Consider the following 16,004-nt stretch of genomic DNA (forward strand, 5'->3'; position numbering starts at 1 on the left):
TTCCCTTTCACCCCTCCCTTCCCCCCCTCCCTTCCCCCTTCCCTCCCTCCTCCACGTTCCCTCCCTCCATTCCCCCCTCCCCCCTCCCCCCACCCCCTCTTCCCTTCCCCCCTCCCCCCCACCCCCTCCACCCTTCCCCCCTCCCCCCCACCCCCTCCACCCTTCCCCCCCTCTTCCCCCTTTCCCCTCTCCCTTCCCCCCTCCCCCCCACCCCCTCCACCCTTCCCCCCCTCTTCCCCCTTTCCCCTCTCCCTTCCCCCTCCCCCCTCCTTCCCCCTCCTCCTCTCCTTCCCCCCTCCCCCTCTCCTTCCCCCTTCCCCGTCCAGACTGGCTATACCTCCCACCACCTGCCCCGCCCAGACTGCCGCAGTGGTGGTGTGGCCCTTATCACCAAATCACACCTGGGTTTGTCCCCCTACTCAACTGGCACCTTCTCCTCCTTTGAGCATCTCGCCTTATTCCACCCCTCTCGTCTCCTTCATCCCCTCCCCGCCAAGTACCATGCCAAGTTTCTCACCGAGATATCTTCACTACTTTCCTCCCTCAGCCTCTGCACCGAGTGACTTCTTATCCTCAGTGATTTCAACGCCCATCTCAACTCATCATGCTCTCTCTCCTCTGAGTTCACTGCCCTTCCTATCCTCCCTTAATCTCTCTCTCCATATAAACTGCTCTACCCATATTCACGGCCACCCCCTCGACCATGCCATCTCATGTGGCCTCGCTACTCTGATCGTGTCAGTCACAGATATGGCCATCTCTGATCACTCCTTGTTTCGCTTTCCATCCACTTCAACCTTCCCCCTCCTAACCCCACTTCCTTCTGTGTCCATCCTGGGGGAAAACTCTCTTCCAAGTCTCTTACTACGGCACTTTCAAATTTCCAACTGTCTAGCCTTTAGCCCTCCATTCACCACAACATTTCTGCAGCTACCGATCTGCTCAATCACACCCTCACCTCCAACTTTGATGCCCTTGTCCCCACATACGCTGTTTGTCCGACACCCAGTACTGGATGAGCAGAAATTCCCTCCAACTAAATATTGGGAAGACCAAAGCCATTTTCATCGGACCCCACCACAAACTCCGTTCCCGAGGCACCGACTCCATCCCTCTCCCTGGCCACAGTCTGAGGCTGAACCAGACTGTTCGCAACTTTAATGTGCTATTTGACCCGGGGATGAGATTCTGACCCCATATCCTCTCCATCACCAAGAATTCCTACTTCCAGTACCGTAATAATGCCCGAACCCACCCCTGCCTCAGCTTGTCTGCTGCTGAAACCTTCATCCGGGCCTTTATTACCTCCAGAATCGACTATTCCAACGCCGGTCGGCCAGCCACCTTACACCCTCCGTAAACCTGAGCTTGTGGCGGGGCCACCAAGGGGGACTCTGATCTAATGTACATAATTATCTTTAACAAATTATTAGCTACAGAATGAATCTGTATCTTTGTTCATATCATTGCATGTACATAGCGCGGTCCCTTTAAGAATGAGACCAAACGCGATGACGTCATCACGTTGATCACATGATCCTCCAGCGGCAGGAAAACGTCATGACGTCAGGCTGGGGAGCCACCCTAGCCAGTCCTCGTGGAGCCAGCAAAGAGTACAGACCTGTAATGTAGTTCTCCCGTGTTTTCGTTTTAAACTCTGTTGATTAGTATTAAACATCGTTTGTTTGATAGACTGACTCGACCTCAGTCCTTTAGTTAGGAATCCAGCCATTCCTACAAGCTCATCCAAAACTCGGCTGCCCATGTCCTAACTCGCACCAAGTCCCGTTCACCCATCATCCCTGTGCTCGCTGACCTCCCGGTCTGGCAACACCTCAGTTATAAAATTCTCATCCTTGTTTTCAAATCCCTCCATTGCCTCGGCCCTCCCTATCTCTGTAACCTCCTCAAGGTAACTGTACTTGTTAAGGAACCGCATAATCAAACCCCCTAAAACATCACTAAAACTGATTATCTGCCCCATACTAACTTGGGCTATTTTTCCCCTTCCAGGATGAGACTCCTCGCTTTGTTCCTCTGTGCAGCGTTAGTAAGGGCGATAGACCCATCCCCTTCCTACGATGACAGTCTGTCCCACTGTAACACCAAACTCAAGGACATTCCCGGGCAGCCCATGTGTGTCTATCGTACTCCAGACAAGAAAGTCCAGCTGGCGGAGACAGGAGGGGCAGCAACGCAGCCGAAAGCCAAGAGGCTTCCTGAGAACACCAACCCTCGGGTCTGGGAGCTCTCCAAGGCCAACAGCAGATTTGCCATCGATTTTTACAAACGCCTTGCCATCTCGAAGTCTAACGAGCAGAATATCTTCATGTCGCCCCTGAGCATCTCCACAGCTTTTGCCATGACTAAACTGGGAGCATGTGGGGACACCTTGCAGCAGCTAATGGAGGTGTGTACACTGAAACGCTCTCTGGGGTACCATGAGTCTCGGGAAAGGAAATAAAAATCAGGAGAGGTGTAAAGCGGGTTTGACACTATCACACAAAGACATAATTACCCCCAAAGAATCTACATCACACAAACAGGCCATGCAAACAGTCCATCAACAGGTCAATGCCAGACATTATACTCCACACAAATCTCAGTACAGTACTGAGGGAGTGCTGCACTGTCGGAGGGGCAGTACTGAGGGAGTGCTGCACTGTCGGAGGGGCAGTACTGAGGGAGCGCTGCACTGTCGGAGGGGCAGTACTGAGGGAGCGCTGCACTGTCGGAGGGGCAGTACTGAGGGAGCGCTGCACTGTCGGAGGGGCAGTACTGAGGGAGTGCTGCACTGTCGGAGGGGCAGTACTGAGGGAGTGCTGCACTGTCGGAGGGGCAGTACTGAGGGAGTGCTGCACTGTCGGAGGGGCAGTACTGAGGGAGCGCTGCACTGTCGGAGGGGCAGTACTGAGGGAGCGCTGCACTGTCGGAGGGGCAGTACTGAGGGAGCGCTGCACTGTCAGAGGGGCAGTACTGAGGGACTGCTGCACTGTCGGAGGGGCAGTACTGAGGGAGTGCTGCACTGTCGGAGGGGCAGTACTGAGGGAGTGCCGCACTGTCGGAGGGGCAGTACTGAGGGAGTGCCGCACTGTCGGAGGGGCAGTACTGAGGGAGTGCCGCACTGTCGGAGGGGCAGTACTGAGGGAGTGCTGCACTGTCGAAGGGGCAGTACTGAGGGAGCGCTGCACTGTCGGAGGGGCAGTACTGAGGGAGCGCTGCACTGTCAGAAGGGCAGTACTGAGGGAGTGCTGCACTGTCGGAGGGGCAGTACTGAGGGAGCGCTGCACTGTCGGAGGGGCAGTACTGAGGGAGCGCTGCACTGTCGGAGGGGCAGTACTGAGGGAGCGCTGCACTGTCGGAGGGGCAGTACTGAGGGAGTGCTGCACTGTCGGAGGGGCAGTACTGAGGGAGTGCTGCACTGTCGGAGGGGCAGTACTGAGGGAGTGCCGCACTGTCGGAGGGTCAGTACTGAGGGAGTGCTGCACTGTCGAAGGGGCAGTACTGAGGGAGTGCCGCACTGTCGGAGGGTCAGTACTGAGGGAGTGCCGCACTGTCGGAGGGGCAGTACTGAGGGAGTGCCGCACTGTCGGAGGGGCAGTACTGAGGGAGTGCCGCACTGTCGGAGGGGCAGTACTGAGGGAGAGCTGCACTGTCGGAGGGTCAGTACTGAGGGAGCGCTGCACTGTCGGAGGGACAGTACTGAGTGTGATGAAATATTCCATTCACCACTGCCTGTGACTGAGATCGGTTTCAGTGTCATTTCCCTTCCCCCAGACCTCATTGTATTGTGTACTGGAATGTGCTGTATTGTATGCTGGAATGTGCTGTGTGTAGGGCTCCGCCCATACCTGGCCCCGTTTGTAAGCTAGCTTCAGTCTGGCCTCAGTCTCCAGAAGGAAGACATCTCTCTCTCTTACGTGTTACTTTCTAAGTTAATAAAAGCCTTGTTTTTGTTCTGCTAACTTCGAGTCTCGGAATTATTGAGGCACATCAATTTTATTAACTTATTTTTCAACACTATGGATCAACTCCTGAAACCCGAACGTTTGGATTTGGATCAACATGCTCCGGACGCATCAGCACGCTTCGGACACTGGTTTGAGTGTATGGAATTCTTCCTGGACAATTCCGCAGCCGTCAAAGACGCTACGGACGCTGCGAGGATGAGACTCGGAATTCTGCGGAATTGGGTAAGCCACCGGGTTTACCCCCTCATCCAAGACGCCGAGACGTACCTGGCCGCCTGCGACATCTTAAAGGCGCATTACCAGCAGCCTACGAATGAGGTGTATGCTAGGCACCTGCTCGCTACCCGCGCACAGCGACCTGGGGAATCGGTGGAGGAGTTCCTAAGCACCCTGAAAATGCTTGGCAAAGACTGCAAGTGCCGAGATGTAAAAGCCGCAGTGTACACTGACGAGCTTGTTCGCGATGCCTTCATCACAGGCCTCAGCTCCACTTACATCCGGCAAAGACTGCTGGAAAAAACGGGGTTGGACCTGAAACAGGCTGCGGACACCGCGCGATCCCTGGATGTGGCCCAGAGAAACTCGGACGCCTACTCTTCAGCCCGCGCCGTCCACACCGCCACGTGTGCACCGAGGGCGCCGCCATCTTGGAAGGCATCTTCCCCGCCCGACAGCCCGACACCGGCTGGGCCCCGCTCTCCCCCCAGAAGCCCTACGACAGCCGCGACGCGTCAGGGACCCAACTGCTACTTCTGCGGGCAGCCAAAGCACACCAGAAAACTGTGCCCGGCGAAAGGCACCACCTGCTTTAAGTGCGGTAAGAAGGGGCACTTCGGGAAGGTGTGCAGAGGGAACCCCGCTGGAAAACCAACCGCCGGAAAACCCGCCACCGCCGCGTGTGCGCCGTGGGAGCGGCCATCTTGGACGCCATCTTGCCCGACCTCGTGGGGTCCGCCATCTTGTGAGCAGACAGCGTGGACGCCACCTTGTATCGATCAGGGCCCTACAGTGGCATCGGTCACAGTGGACCAGACCAGGCCGCACCCGCTATCCAGATCAATGGTGGACATCGAGGTAAACGGATGCCGGGTTAAATGCTTAATTGACAGTGGAAGCACGGAGAGCTTTATCCACCCAGAACTGGCACAACAACTCTCCCTAAAGGTGGTCCCTACTCAGGGTACCATCTCTATGGCTGATAAAACCCAGACATCGACCATTCTGGGTTACTGCACGGTACAATTGTGCGTTAACGGAACTGTATATGATAATTTTAAAGTATTAATCATGAAGAACCTATGTGCGAGCGTGATCTTGGGCCTGGATTTCCAGTGCAACCACCAAAGCATCACGCTCAAGTACGGTGGGTCCCAGCCGCCCCTCACAGTGTGCGGTCTGGCTACCCTGAAGGTAAAGCCGCCTTCGCTATTCGCGAACCTTACCCCTAACTGCCGGCCAATAGCGACCAAAAGCAGGAGGTACAGCTGGGAGGACAGGCGGTTTATCGCGACCGAGGTAGACAGGCTCCTGAAAGGGCGCATTATTGAACGCAGCAACAGCCCGTGGCGCGCCCAAGTGGTAGTGGTAAGGGGTAGCGAGAAGAAACGGATGGTGATCGACTATAGTCAAACGATCAACAGGTACACCCTACTAGACGCCTACCCGCTACCCCGCATATCAGAAATGGTGAACCAAATCGCCCAATACCGGGTGTTCTCCACCATCGACCTCAAGTCAGCGTACCACCAGCTCCCTATCAGACCAGAGGACCACCCGTACACGGCCTTCGAGGCGAACGGACGCCTCTACCAATTCCTCAGAGTCCCCTTTGGGGTGACGAATGGGGTCTCGGTCTTCCAGAGGGAGATGGACCGCATGGTCGATGACCACCACTTGCAGGCAACCTTCCCCTACCTCGACAACGTCACCATCTGCGGTCACAACCAGCAGGATTACGACTCGAACCTCGAGAGGTTCCTGAAAACCGCACAAAAACTCAACCTCACCTACAACGAGGACAAGTGCGTTTACAACACCACACGTCTCTGCATACTAGGCAGCGTGGTGGAGAATGGGGAAATCGGGCCAGACCCCGACCGATTGCGCCCCCTACGGGTGCTACCCCTGCCCAACACTCCCAAAGCCCTGAAAAGGTGCCTGGGGTTATTTTCTTATTATTCCCAATGGGTCCCCAACTACTCCGACAAAGCCCGCCCCCTCTTGAAAGCATCCTCTTTCCCGCTCTCTGCTGAGGCCCACGCTGCCTTCAAAAGCATTAAGCAGGATATTGAGCGGGCCACGCTACAGGCAGTGGACGAGAACACTCCATTTCAAGTGGAAAGTGATGCGTCTGACTTCGCCTTGGCGGCCACCCTCAACCAGGCGGGGCGGCCCGTAGCTTTCTTCTCGAGGACCCTCCAAGGGCCCGAGATCAGACACTCCTCCGTGGAAAAGGAGGCCCAAGCCATCGTGGAGGCAGTGCGCCACTGGCGCCACTACCTAGCCGGCAAACGCTTCACCCTACTTACCGACCAGCGGTCGGTAGCGTTTATGTTCAATAATAAACAGAGGGGGAAGATTAAAAATGATAAGATTCTTAGGTGGCGGATCGAGCTCTCCACCTTCGAGTACGACATCGTTTACCGGCCAGGGGCCCTTAACGAATCCCCTGATGCCCTCTCACGAGGGATGTGTGCCAGCGCCACCGGGGATCGGCTACAGACCCTCCACAACGACCTCTGCCACCCAGGGGTCACGCGGCTGTTCCACTTCATAAAGTCCCGTAACTTACCCTACTCGATTGAGGAAGTTCGGTCCCTGACCAGGAACTGCCGCACTTGCGCTGAGTGCAAGCCTCAGTTCTACCGCCCAGATAGAGCCCACTTAATCAAAGCTACACGGCCCTTTGAGCGACTCAGCTTAGATTTCAAGGGCCCCCTCCCGTCCGTCGACCGCAATGTTTACTTCCTGAACATTGTGGACGAATACTCCCGGTTCCCATTTGCCTTCCCCTGCCCAGACATGACCAGCGCCACGGTCATTAAATGCCTCAACAGCCTGTTCTGCCTGTTCGGTATGCCGAGCTACATCCATACGGATAGGGGGGCGCCCTTCATGAGTGAAGAGCTACGCCAGTACATGCTGTCCAAGGGGATCGCCACGAGCCGTACCACCAGCTACAACCCCCGGGGTAACGGCCAAGTGGAGCGAGAGAACTGGACAGTATGGAAAGCAGTCACTCTAGCTCTAAGGACCAAGGGCCTCCCTATCTCCCGCTGGCAGGAAGTCCTCTCGGATGTGCTCCATTCGATACGGTCGCTATTGTGTACGGCCACTAATACCACGCCTCATGAACGAATGTTTGTCTTTCCCCGGAAATCCACCTCAGCCGTATCCATGCCGTCATGGCTCTCCACCCCAGGTCCGGTACTCGTGCGAAGGCATGTGAGGGGCCACAAGACGGACCCTCTCGTGGAGCCAGTACACCTACTCCACACCAACCCCCAATACGCATATGTCCGGCACGCCGACGGAAGGGAGGACACCGTGTCCATAAAAGACGTCGCCCCAGCCGGCATCGACAACAACCACGGCAATAGCGGCAACGACGATCACAGCAACTCTTACCCACCCACTACTCTTTCATCACCCCCGGAAGAACACCGACCAACGGCACCCCCACCAACTACCCCTCCAACAACCCTGGCGGCACCCCCGGCAGAGATCCAGGAGGCTACCGGGGACACCCAGCCGACAGCCGTGGCACCGCAACAGCCACGTCGGTCGCAGAGGACTATCAAACCCCCGAACAGACTAAATCTATAGAAGGGGTGAATGTGATGAAATATTCCATTCACCACTGCCTGTGACTGAGATCGGTTTCAGTGTCATTTCCCTTCCCCCAGACCTCATTGTATTGTGTACTGGAATGTGCTGTATTGTATACTGGAATGTGCTGGAATGTGCTGTGTGTAGGGCTCCGCCCATACCTGGCCCCATTTGTAAGCTAGCTTCAGTCTGGCCTCAGTCTCCAGAAGGAAGACATCTCTCTCTCTTACGTGTTACTTTTTAAGTTAATAAAAGCCTTGTTTTTGTTCTGCTAACTTCGAGTCTCGGAATTATTGAGGCACATCACTGAGGGAGTGCTGGACTGTTGGAGGGGCAGTACTGAGGGAGTGCTGCACTGTCGGAGGGGCAGTACTGAGGGAGTGCTGGACTGTTGGAGGGGCAGTACTGAGGGAGTGCTGCACTGTCGGAGGGGCAGTACTGAGGGAGTGCTGCACTGTCGGAGGGGCAGTACTGAGGGACTGCTGCACTGTCGGAGGGTCAGTACTGAGGGAGCACTGCACTGTCGGAGGGGCAGTACTGAGGGAGTGCTGCACTGTCGGAGGGGCAGTACTGAGGGAGTGCTGCACTGTCGGAGGGGCAGTACTGAGGGAGTGCTGCACTGTCGGAGGGGCAGTACTGAGGGAGTGCTGCACTGTCGAAGGGGCAGTACTGAGGGACTGCTGCACTGTCGGAGGGTCAGTACTGAGGGAGCACTGCACTGTCGGAGGGGCAGTACTGAGGGAGTGCTGCACTGTCAAAGGTGTAGTACTGAGGGAGCACAGCACTGTCAGAGGGGCAGTACTCAGGGAGTGCTGCACTGTCAAAGGGGTAGTACTGAGGGAGTGCTGCACTGTCGAAGGGGCAGTACTGAGGGACTGCTGCACTGTCGGAGGGTCAGTACTGAGGGAGCACTGCACTGTCGGAGGGGCAGTACTGAGGGACTGCTGCACTGTCAAAGGTGTAGTACTGAGGGAGCACTGTCAGAGGGGCAGTACTGAGGGAGTGCTGCACTATCGGAGGGGCAGTACTGAGGGAGTGCGGAACTGTCGGGGTAGTACGGAGGGAGCGCTGCAATGTCGGAGGGTCAGTACTGAGGGAGCGCTGCACTGTCAAAAGGGTAGTACTGAGGGAGTGCTGCACTGTTGGAGGGGCAGTACTGAGGGAGCGCTGTACTGTCAGAGGGTCAATACTGAGGGAGTGCTGCACTGTCAGAAGGTCAGTACTGAGGGAGTGCTGCACTGTCGGAGGGGCAGTACTGAAGGAGTGCTGCACTGTCGGAGGGTCAGTACTGAGGGAGCGCTGCACTGTCGAAAGGGTAGTACAGAGGGAGCGCTGCACTGTAAGAGGGGCAGTACTGAGGGAGCGCTGCAATGTGGAAGGGGCAGTACTGAGGGAGCGCTGCACTGTTGGTGGGTCAATACTGAGGGAGCGCTGCCCTGTCGGAGGGGTAGTACTGAGGGACATCTGCACTGTCAGAGGCGTAGTACTGAGGGAGTGCTGCACTGTCAGAGGGTCAGTACTGAGGGAGTGCTGCACTGTTAAGGGGCAGTTCTGAAGGAGCGCTGCAATGTTGGAGGGGCTGTACTGAGGGAGTCCTGCACTGTCGGAGGGGCAGTACTGAGGGAGTGCTGCTCTGTCGGAGGGTCAGTACTGAGGGAGTGCTGCTCTGTCGGAGGGTCAGTACTGAGGGAGTGCTGCACTGTCGGAGGGGTAGTATTGAGGGAGCGCTGCACTATCGAAGGGGCAGTACTCAGGGACTGCTGCACTGTCAGAGGGTCAGTACTGAGAGAAACATAGAAGATAGGAGCAGGAGTAGGCCATTCGGCCCTTCGAGCCTGCTCCGCCATTCAACGAGATCATGGCTGATCATCCAAACCCTAGCACCCGGTCCCTACACCGACAGCCATCCCACACAAGCCCTATCCCCGTAACCCCACGTATTTAATCCCCCCTAACACTAAAGGCCAATTTTTTTATCATGGCCAATCAACCTAACCCGCACATCTTTGGACTGTGGGAGGAAAGCGGAGCACCCGGAGAAAACCCACGCAAACACGGGGAGAATGTGCAAACTCCACACAGACAATCGCCCGAGGCCGGATTTGAACCCGGGTCTCTGGCGCTGTGAGGCAACAGTGCTAACCACTATGCCACCGTGCTGCCCGTAGAGTGCTGCTCTGTCGGAGGGACAGTACTTAGGGAGTGTTGCATTGTTGGAGGGGCAGTACTGAAGGAGCGCTGCACTGTCGGAGGGTCAGTACTGAGGGAGTGCCACTCTGTTGGAGGGTCAGTACTGAGGGAGTGCTGCACTGTCAGAGGGGCAGTACTGAGGGCGTGCTGCACTGTCGGAGGGGTAGTACTGAAGGAGCGCTGCACTGTCGAAGGGGAAGTACTGAGGGAGTGCTGCTCTGTCGGAAGAGCAGTACTGAGGGATCGTTGCACTGTCGGAGGGGCAGTACTGAGGGAGTGCCACTCTGTTGGAGGGGTAGTACTGAAGGAGCGCTGCACTGTCGGAGGGGCAGTACTGAGGGAGTGCTGCACTGTCGGAGGGGCAGTACTGAGGGAGTGCTGCACTGTCGGAGGGGCAGTACTGAGGGAGTGCTGCACTGTCGAAGGGGCAGTACTGAGGGACTGCTGCACTGTCGGAGGGTCAGTACTGAGGGAGCACTGCACTGTCGGAGGGGCAGTACTGAGGGACTGCTGCACTGTCAAAGGTGTAGTACTGAGGGAGCACTGTCAGAGGGGCAGTACTGAGGGAGTGCTGCACTATCGGAGGGGCAGTACTGAGGGAGTGCGGCACTGTCGGGGTAGTACGGAGGGAGCGCTGCAATGTCGGAGGGTCAGTACTGAGGGAGCGCTGCACTGTCAAAAGGGTAGTACTGAGGGAATGCTGCACTGTTGGAGGGGCAGTACTGAGGGAGCGCTGTACTGTCAGAGGGTCAATACTGAGGGAGTGCTGCACTGTCAGAAGGTCAGTACTGAGGGAGTGCTGCACTGTCGGAGGGGCAGTACTGAAGGAGTGCTGCACTGTCGGAGGGTCAGTACTGAGGGAGCGCTGCACTGTCGAAAGGGTAGTACAGAGGGAGCGCTGCACTGTAAGAGGGGCAGTACTGAGGGAGCGCTGCAATGTGGAAGGGGCAGTACTGAGGGAGCGCTGCACTGTTGGTGGGTCAATACTGAGGGAGCGCTGCACTGTCGGAGGGGTAGTACTGAGGGACATCTGCACTGTCAGAGGCGTAGTACTGAGGGAGTGCTGCACTGTCAGAGGGTCAGTACTGAGGGAGTGCTGCACTGTTAAGGGTCAGTTCTGAAGGAGCGCTGCAATGTTGGAGGGGCTGTACTGAGGGAGTCCTGCACTGTCGGAGGGGCAGTACTGAGGGAGTGCTGCTCTGTCGGAGGGTCAGTACTGAGGGAGTGCTGCTCTGTCGGAGGGTCAGTACTGAGGGAGTGCTGCACTGTCGGAGGGGTAGTATTGAGGGAGCGCTGCACTATCGAAGGGGCAGTACTCAGGGACTGCTGCACTGTCAGAGGGTCAGTACTGAGAGAAACATAGAAGATAGGAGCAGGAGTAGGCCATTCGGCCCTTCGAGCCTGCTCCGCCATGCAACGAGATCATGGCTGATCATCCAAACCCTAGCACCCGGTCCCTACACCGACAGCCATCCCACACAAGCCCTATCCCCGTAACCCCACGTATTTAATCCCCCCTAACACTAAAGGCCAATTTTTTTATCATGGCCAATCAACCTAACCCGCACATCTTTGGACTGTGGGAGGAAAGCGGAGCACCCGGAGAAAACCCACGCAAACACGGGGAGAATGTGCAAACTCCACACAGACAATCGCCCGAGGCCGGATTTGAACCCGGGTCTCTGGCGCTATGAGGCAACAGTGCTAACCACTATGCCACCGTGCTGCCCGTAGAGTGCTGCTCTGTCGGAGGGACAGTACTTAGGGAGTGTTGCATTGTTGGAGGGGCAGTACTGAAGGAGCGCTGCACTGTCGGAGGGGCAGTACTGAGGGAGTGCTGCACTGTCGGAGGGTCAGTACTGAGGGAGTGCCACTCTGTTGGAGGGTCAGTACTGAGGGAGTGCTGCACTGTCAGAGGGGCAGTACTGAGGGCGCGCTGCACTGTCGGAGGGGTAGTACTGAAGGAGCGCTGCACTGTCGAAGGGGAAGTACTGAGGGAGTGCTGCTCTGTCGGAAGAGCAGTACTGAGGGATCGTTGCACTGTCGGAGGGGCAGTACTGAGGGAGTGCCACTCTGTTGGAGGGGTAGTACTGAAGGAGCGCTGCACTGTCGGAGGGGCAGTACTGAGGGAGTGCTGCACTGTCGGAGGGGCAGTACTGAGGGAGTACTGCACTGTCGGAGGGGCAGTACTGAGGGAGTGCTGCACTGTCGAAGGGGCAGTACTGAGGGACTGCTGCACTGTCGGAGGGTCAGTACTGAGGGAGCACTGCACTGTCGGAGGGGCAGTACTGAGGGACTGCTGCACTGTCAAAGGTGTAGTACTGAGGGAGCACTGTCAGAGGGGCAGTACTGAGGGAGTGCTGCACTATCGGAGGGGCAGTACTGAGGGAGTGCGGCACTGTCGGGGTAGTACGGAGGGAGCGCTGCAATGTCGGAGGGTCAGTACTGAGGGAGCGCTGCACTGTCAAAAGGGTAGTACTGAGGGAGTGCTGCACTGTTGGAGGGGCAGTACTGAGGGAGCGCTGTACTGTCAGAGGGTCAATACTGAGGGAGTGCTGCACTGTCAGAAGGTCAGTACTGAGGGAGTGCTGCACTGTCGGAGGGGCAGTACTGAAGGAGTGCTGCACTGTCGGAGGGTCAGTACTGAGGGAGCGCTGCACTGTCGAAAGGGTAGTACAGAGGGAGCGCTGCACTGTAAGAGGGGCAGTACTGAGGGAGCGCTGCAATGTGGAAGGGGCAGTACTGAGGGAGCGCTGCACTGTTGGTGGGTCAATACTGAGGGAGCGCTGCACTGTCGCAGGGGGAGTACTGAGGGACATCTGCACTGTCAGAGGCGTAGTACTGAGGGAGTGCTGCACTGTTAAGGGGCAGTTCTGAAGGAGCGCTGCAATGTTGGAGGGGCTGTACTGAGGGAGTCCTGCACTGTCGGAGGGGCAGCACTGAGGGAGTGCTGCTCTGTCGGAGGGTCAGTACTGAGGGAGTGCTGCTCTGTCGGAGGGTCAGTACTGAGGGAGTGCTGCTCTGTCGGAGGGTCAGTACTGAGGGAGTGCTGCACTGTCGGAGGGGTAGTATTGAGGGAGCGCTGCACTATCGAAGGGGCAGTACTCAGGGACTGCTGCACTGTCAGAGGGTCAGTACTGAGAGAAACATAGAAGATAGGAGCAGGAGTAGGCCATTCGGCCCTTCGAGCCTGCTCCGCCATTCAACGAGATCATGGCTGATCATCCAAACCCTAGCACCCGGTCCCTACACCGACAGCCATCCCACACAAGCCCTATCCCCGTAACCCCGTAACCCCACGTATTTAATCCCCCCTAACACTAAAGGCCAATTTTTTTATCATGGCCAATCAACCTAACCCGCACATCTTTGGACTGTGGGAGGAAACCGGAGCACCCGGAGAAAACCCACGCAAACACGGGGAGAATGTGCAAACTCCACACAGACAATCGCCCGAGGCCGGATTTGAACCCGGGTCTCTGGCGCTGTGAGGCAACAGTGCTAACCACTATGCCACCGTGCTGTCCGTAGAGTGCTGCTCTGTCGGAGGGACAGTACTTAGGGAGTGCTGCATTGTTGGAGGGGCAGTACTGAAGGAGCGCTGCACTGTCGGAGGGTCAGTACTGAGGGAGTGCCACTCTGTTGGAGGGTCAGTACTGAGGGAGTGCTGCACTGTCAGAGGGGCAGTACTGAGGGCGCGCTGCACTGTCGGAGGGGTAGTACTGAAGGAGCGCTGCACTGTCGAAGGGGAAGTACTGAGGGAGTGCTGCTCTGTCGGAAGAGCAGTACTGAGGGATCGTTGCACTGTCGGAGTGGCAATACTGAGGGAGTGCTGCACTGTTGGGGAGCAGTACTGAGTGAGTGCTGCTCTGTCGGAGGGTCAGTACTGAGGGAGTGCTGCACTGTTGGATGGGCAGTACTGAGGGAGTGCTGCTCTGTTGGCGGGGCAGTACTGAGGGAGTGCTCCACTGTCAAAGGGGTAGTACTGAGGGAGCGCTGCACTGTCGGAGCATCAGTACTGAGGGAGTGCTGCACTGTCGGAGGGGCAGTACTGAGGGCGCGCTGCACTGTCGGTGTGGCAGTACTGAGGGAGTGCTGCACTGTTGGGGGGCAGTACAGAGGGAGTGCTGCTCTGTCGGAGGGTCAGTACTGAAGGAGTGCTGCACTGTCGAAGGGGCAGTACTGAGGGAGCACTGCACTGTCGGAGGGTCAGTACTGAGGGAGTGCTGCACTGTCGGAGGGGTAGTACTGAGGGCGCGCTGCACTGTCGGTGTGGCAGTACTGAGGGAGTGCTGCACTGTTGGGGGGCAGTACAGAGGGAGTGCTGCTCTGTCGGAGGGGCAGTACTGAGGGAGTACTGCACTGTCTGAGGGTCAGTACTGAGTGAGTGCTGCTCTATTGGATGGGCAGTACCGAGGGAGCGCTGCTCTGTCGGAGAGGCAGTACTGAGGGGTCGCTGCTCTGTCAGAGGGTTAGTACCCAGGGAGTGCTGCACTGTTGGAGAAGTAGTACTGAGGGAGCGCTGCACTGTCGAAGGGGCAGTACTGAGGGAGAGCTGCAGTGTCGGAAGGGCAGTACTGGGGGAATGTTGCTCTGTCGGAGGGTCAGTACTGAGGGAGTGCTGTACTGTCGGAGGGTCAGTACTGAGGGAGTGCTGCACTGTCGGAGGTTCAGTACTGAGGGAGCACTGCACTGTCGAAGGTGCAGTACTGAGGGATCGCTGCTCTGTCGGAGTGTCAGTTTTAGTACTGAGGGAGCGCTGCACTGTCGAAGGTGCAGTACTGAGGGATCGCTGCTCTGTCGGAGGGTCAGTTTTAGTACTGAGGAGTGCTGCACTGTCAGAGAAGTAGTACTGAGGGAGCGCTGCACTGTCGAAGGGGCAGTACTGAGGGAGTGCTGCACTGTCAGAGGGGCAGTAATGAGGGAGTGCTGCACAGTCAAAGGGGCAGTACTGAGGGAGTGCTGCACTGTCGGAGGAGCAGTACTGAGGCGGCACTGCACTGTCGGAGGGGCAGTACTGAGGGAGTGCTGCACTGTCGAAGGGGCAGTACTGAGGGAGCACTGCACTGTCGGAGGGGCAGTACTGAGGGAGTGCTGCACTGTCGGAGGGTCTACTGAGGGAGCGCTGCACTGTTGGATGGGCAGTACTGAGGGAGTGCTGCTCTGTCGGAGGGGCGGTACTGGGGGAGTGCTGCTCTGTCGGAGGGTCAGTACTGAGGGAGTGCTGCACTGTCGGAGGGGCAGTACTGAGGGAGTGCTGCACTGTCGGAGCGTCAGTACTGAGGGGGCGCTGTACTGTCAGAGGGTCAGTACTGAGGGAGTGCTGCACAGTCGGAGGGTCAGTACTGAGGGAGTGCTGCACTGTCGGAGGGTCTACTGAGGGAGCGCCGCACTGTCGGAGGGACAGTACTGAGGCAGCGCTGCACTGTTGGATGGGCAGTACTGAGGGGGCGCTGCACTGTCAGAGGGGCAGTACTGAGGGAGTGCTGCACTGTTAAGGGTCAGTTCTGAAGGAGCGCTGCAATGTTGGAGGGGCTGTACTGAGGGAGTCCTGCACTGTCGGAGGGGCAGTACTGAGGGAGTGCTGCTCTGTCGGAGGGTCAGTACTGAGGGAGTGCTGCTCTGTCGGAGGGTCAGTACTGAGGGAGTGCTGCACTGTCGGAGGGGTAGTATTGAGGGAGCGCTGCACTATCGAAGGGGCAGTACTCAGGGACTGCTGCACTGTCAGAGGGTCAGTACTGAGAGAAACATAGAAGATAGGAGCAGGAGTAGGCCATTCGGCCCTTCGAGCCTGCTCCGCCATGCAACGAGATCATGGCTGATCATCCAAACCCTAGCACCCGGTCCCTACACCGACAGCCATCCCACACAAGCCCTATCCCCGTAACCCCACGTATTTAATCCCCCCTAACACTAAAGGCCAATTTTTTTATCATGGCCAATCAACCTAACCCGCACATCTTTGGACTGTGGGAGGAAAGCGGAGCACCCGGAGAAAACCCACGCAAACACGGG

General features: G+C 57.3%; 1 protein-coding gene across 1 annotated transcript in view; it reads left to right on the forward strand.

Annotated features, from left to right (window-relative positions):
- serpinc1 (serpin peptidase inhibitor, clade C (antithrombin), member 1) overlaps positions 1–16,004 on the forward strand; it is a 72,026-nt gene that overhangs the window by 747 nt on the left and 55,275 nt on the right. Inside the window, exon 2 of the mRNA XM_085982138.1 lies at positions 2,014–2,410. Within this exon, the coding sequence (XP_085838264.1) occupies positions 2,015–2,410 (396 nt within the window). The 5' untranslated portion in view covers position 2,014. The remainder of the gene's footprint in view (positions 1–2,013; positions 2,411–16,004) is intronic.

This window comes from Somniosus microcephalus, chromosome 3 (assembly GCF_052327205.1).
Source record: "Somniosus microcephalus isolate GS21.2 chromosome 3, FLI_Smic_1.0, whole genome shotgun sequence".
In the NCBI taxonomy this organism is placed as follows: Eukaryota; Metazoa; Chordata; class Chondrichthyes; order Squaliformes; family Somniosidae; genus Somniosus; species Somniosus microcephalus.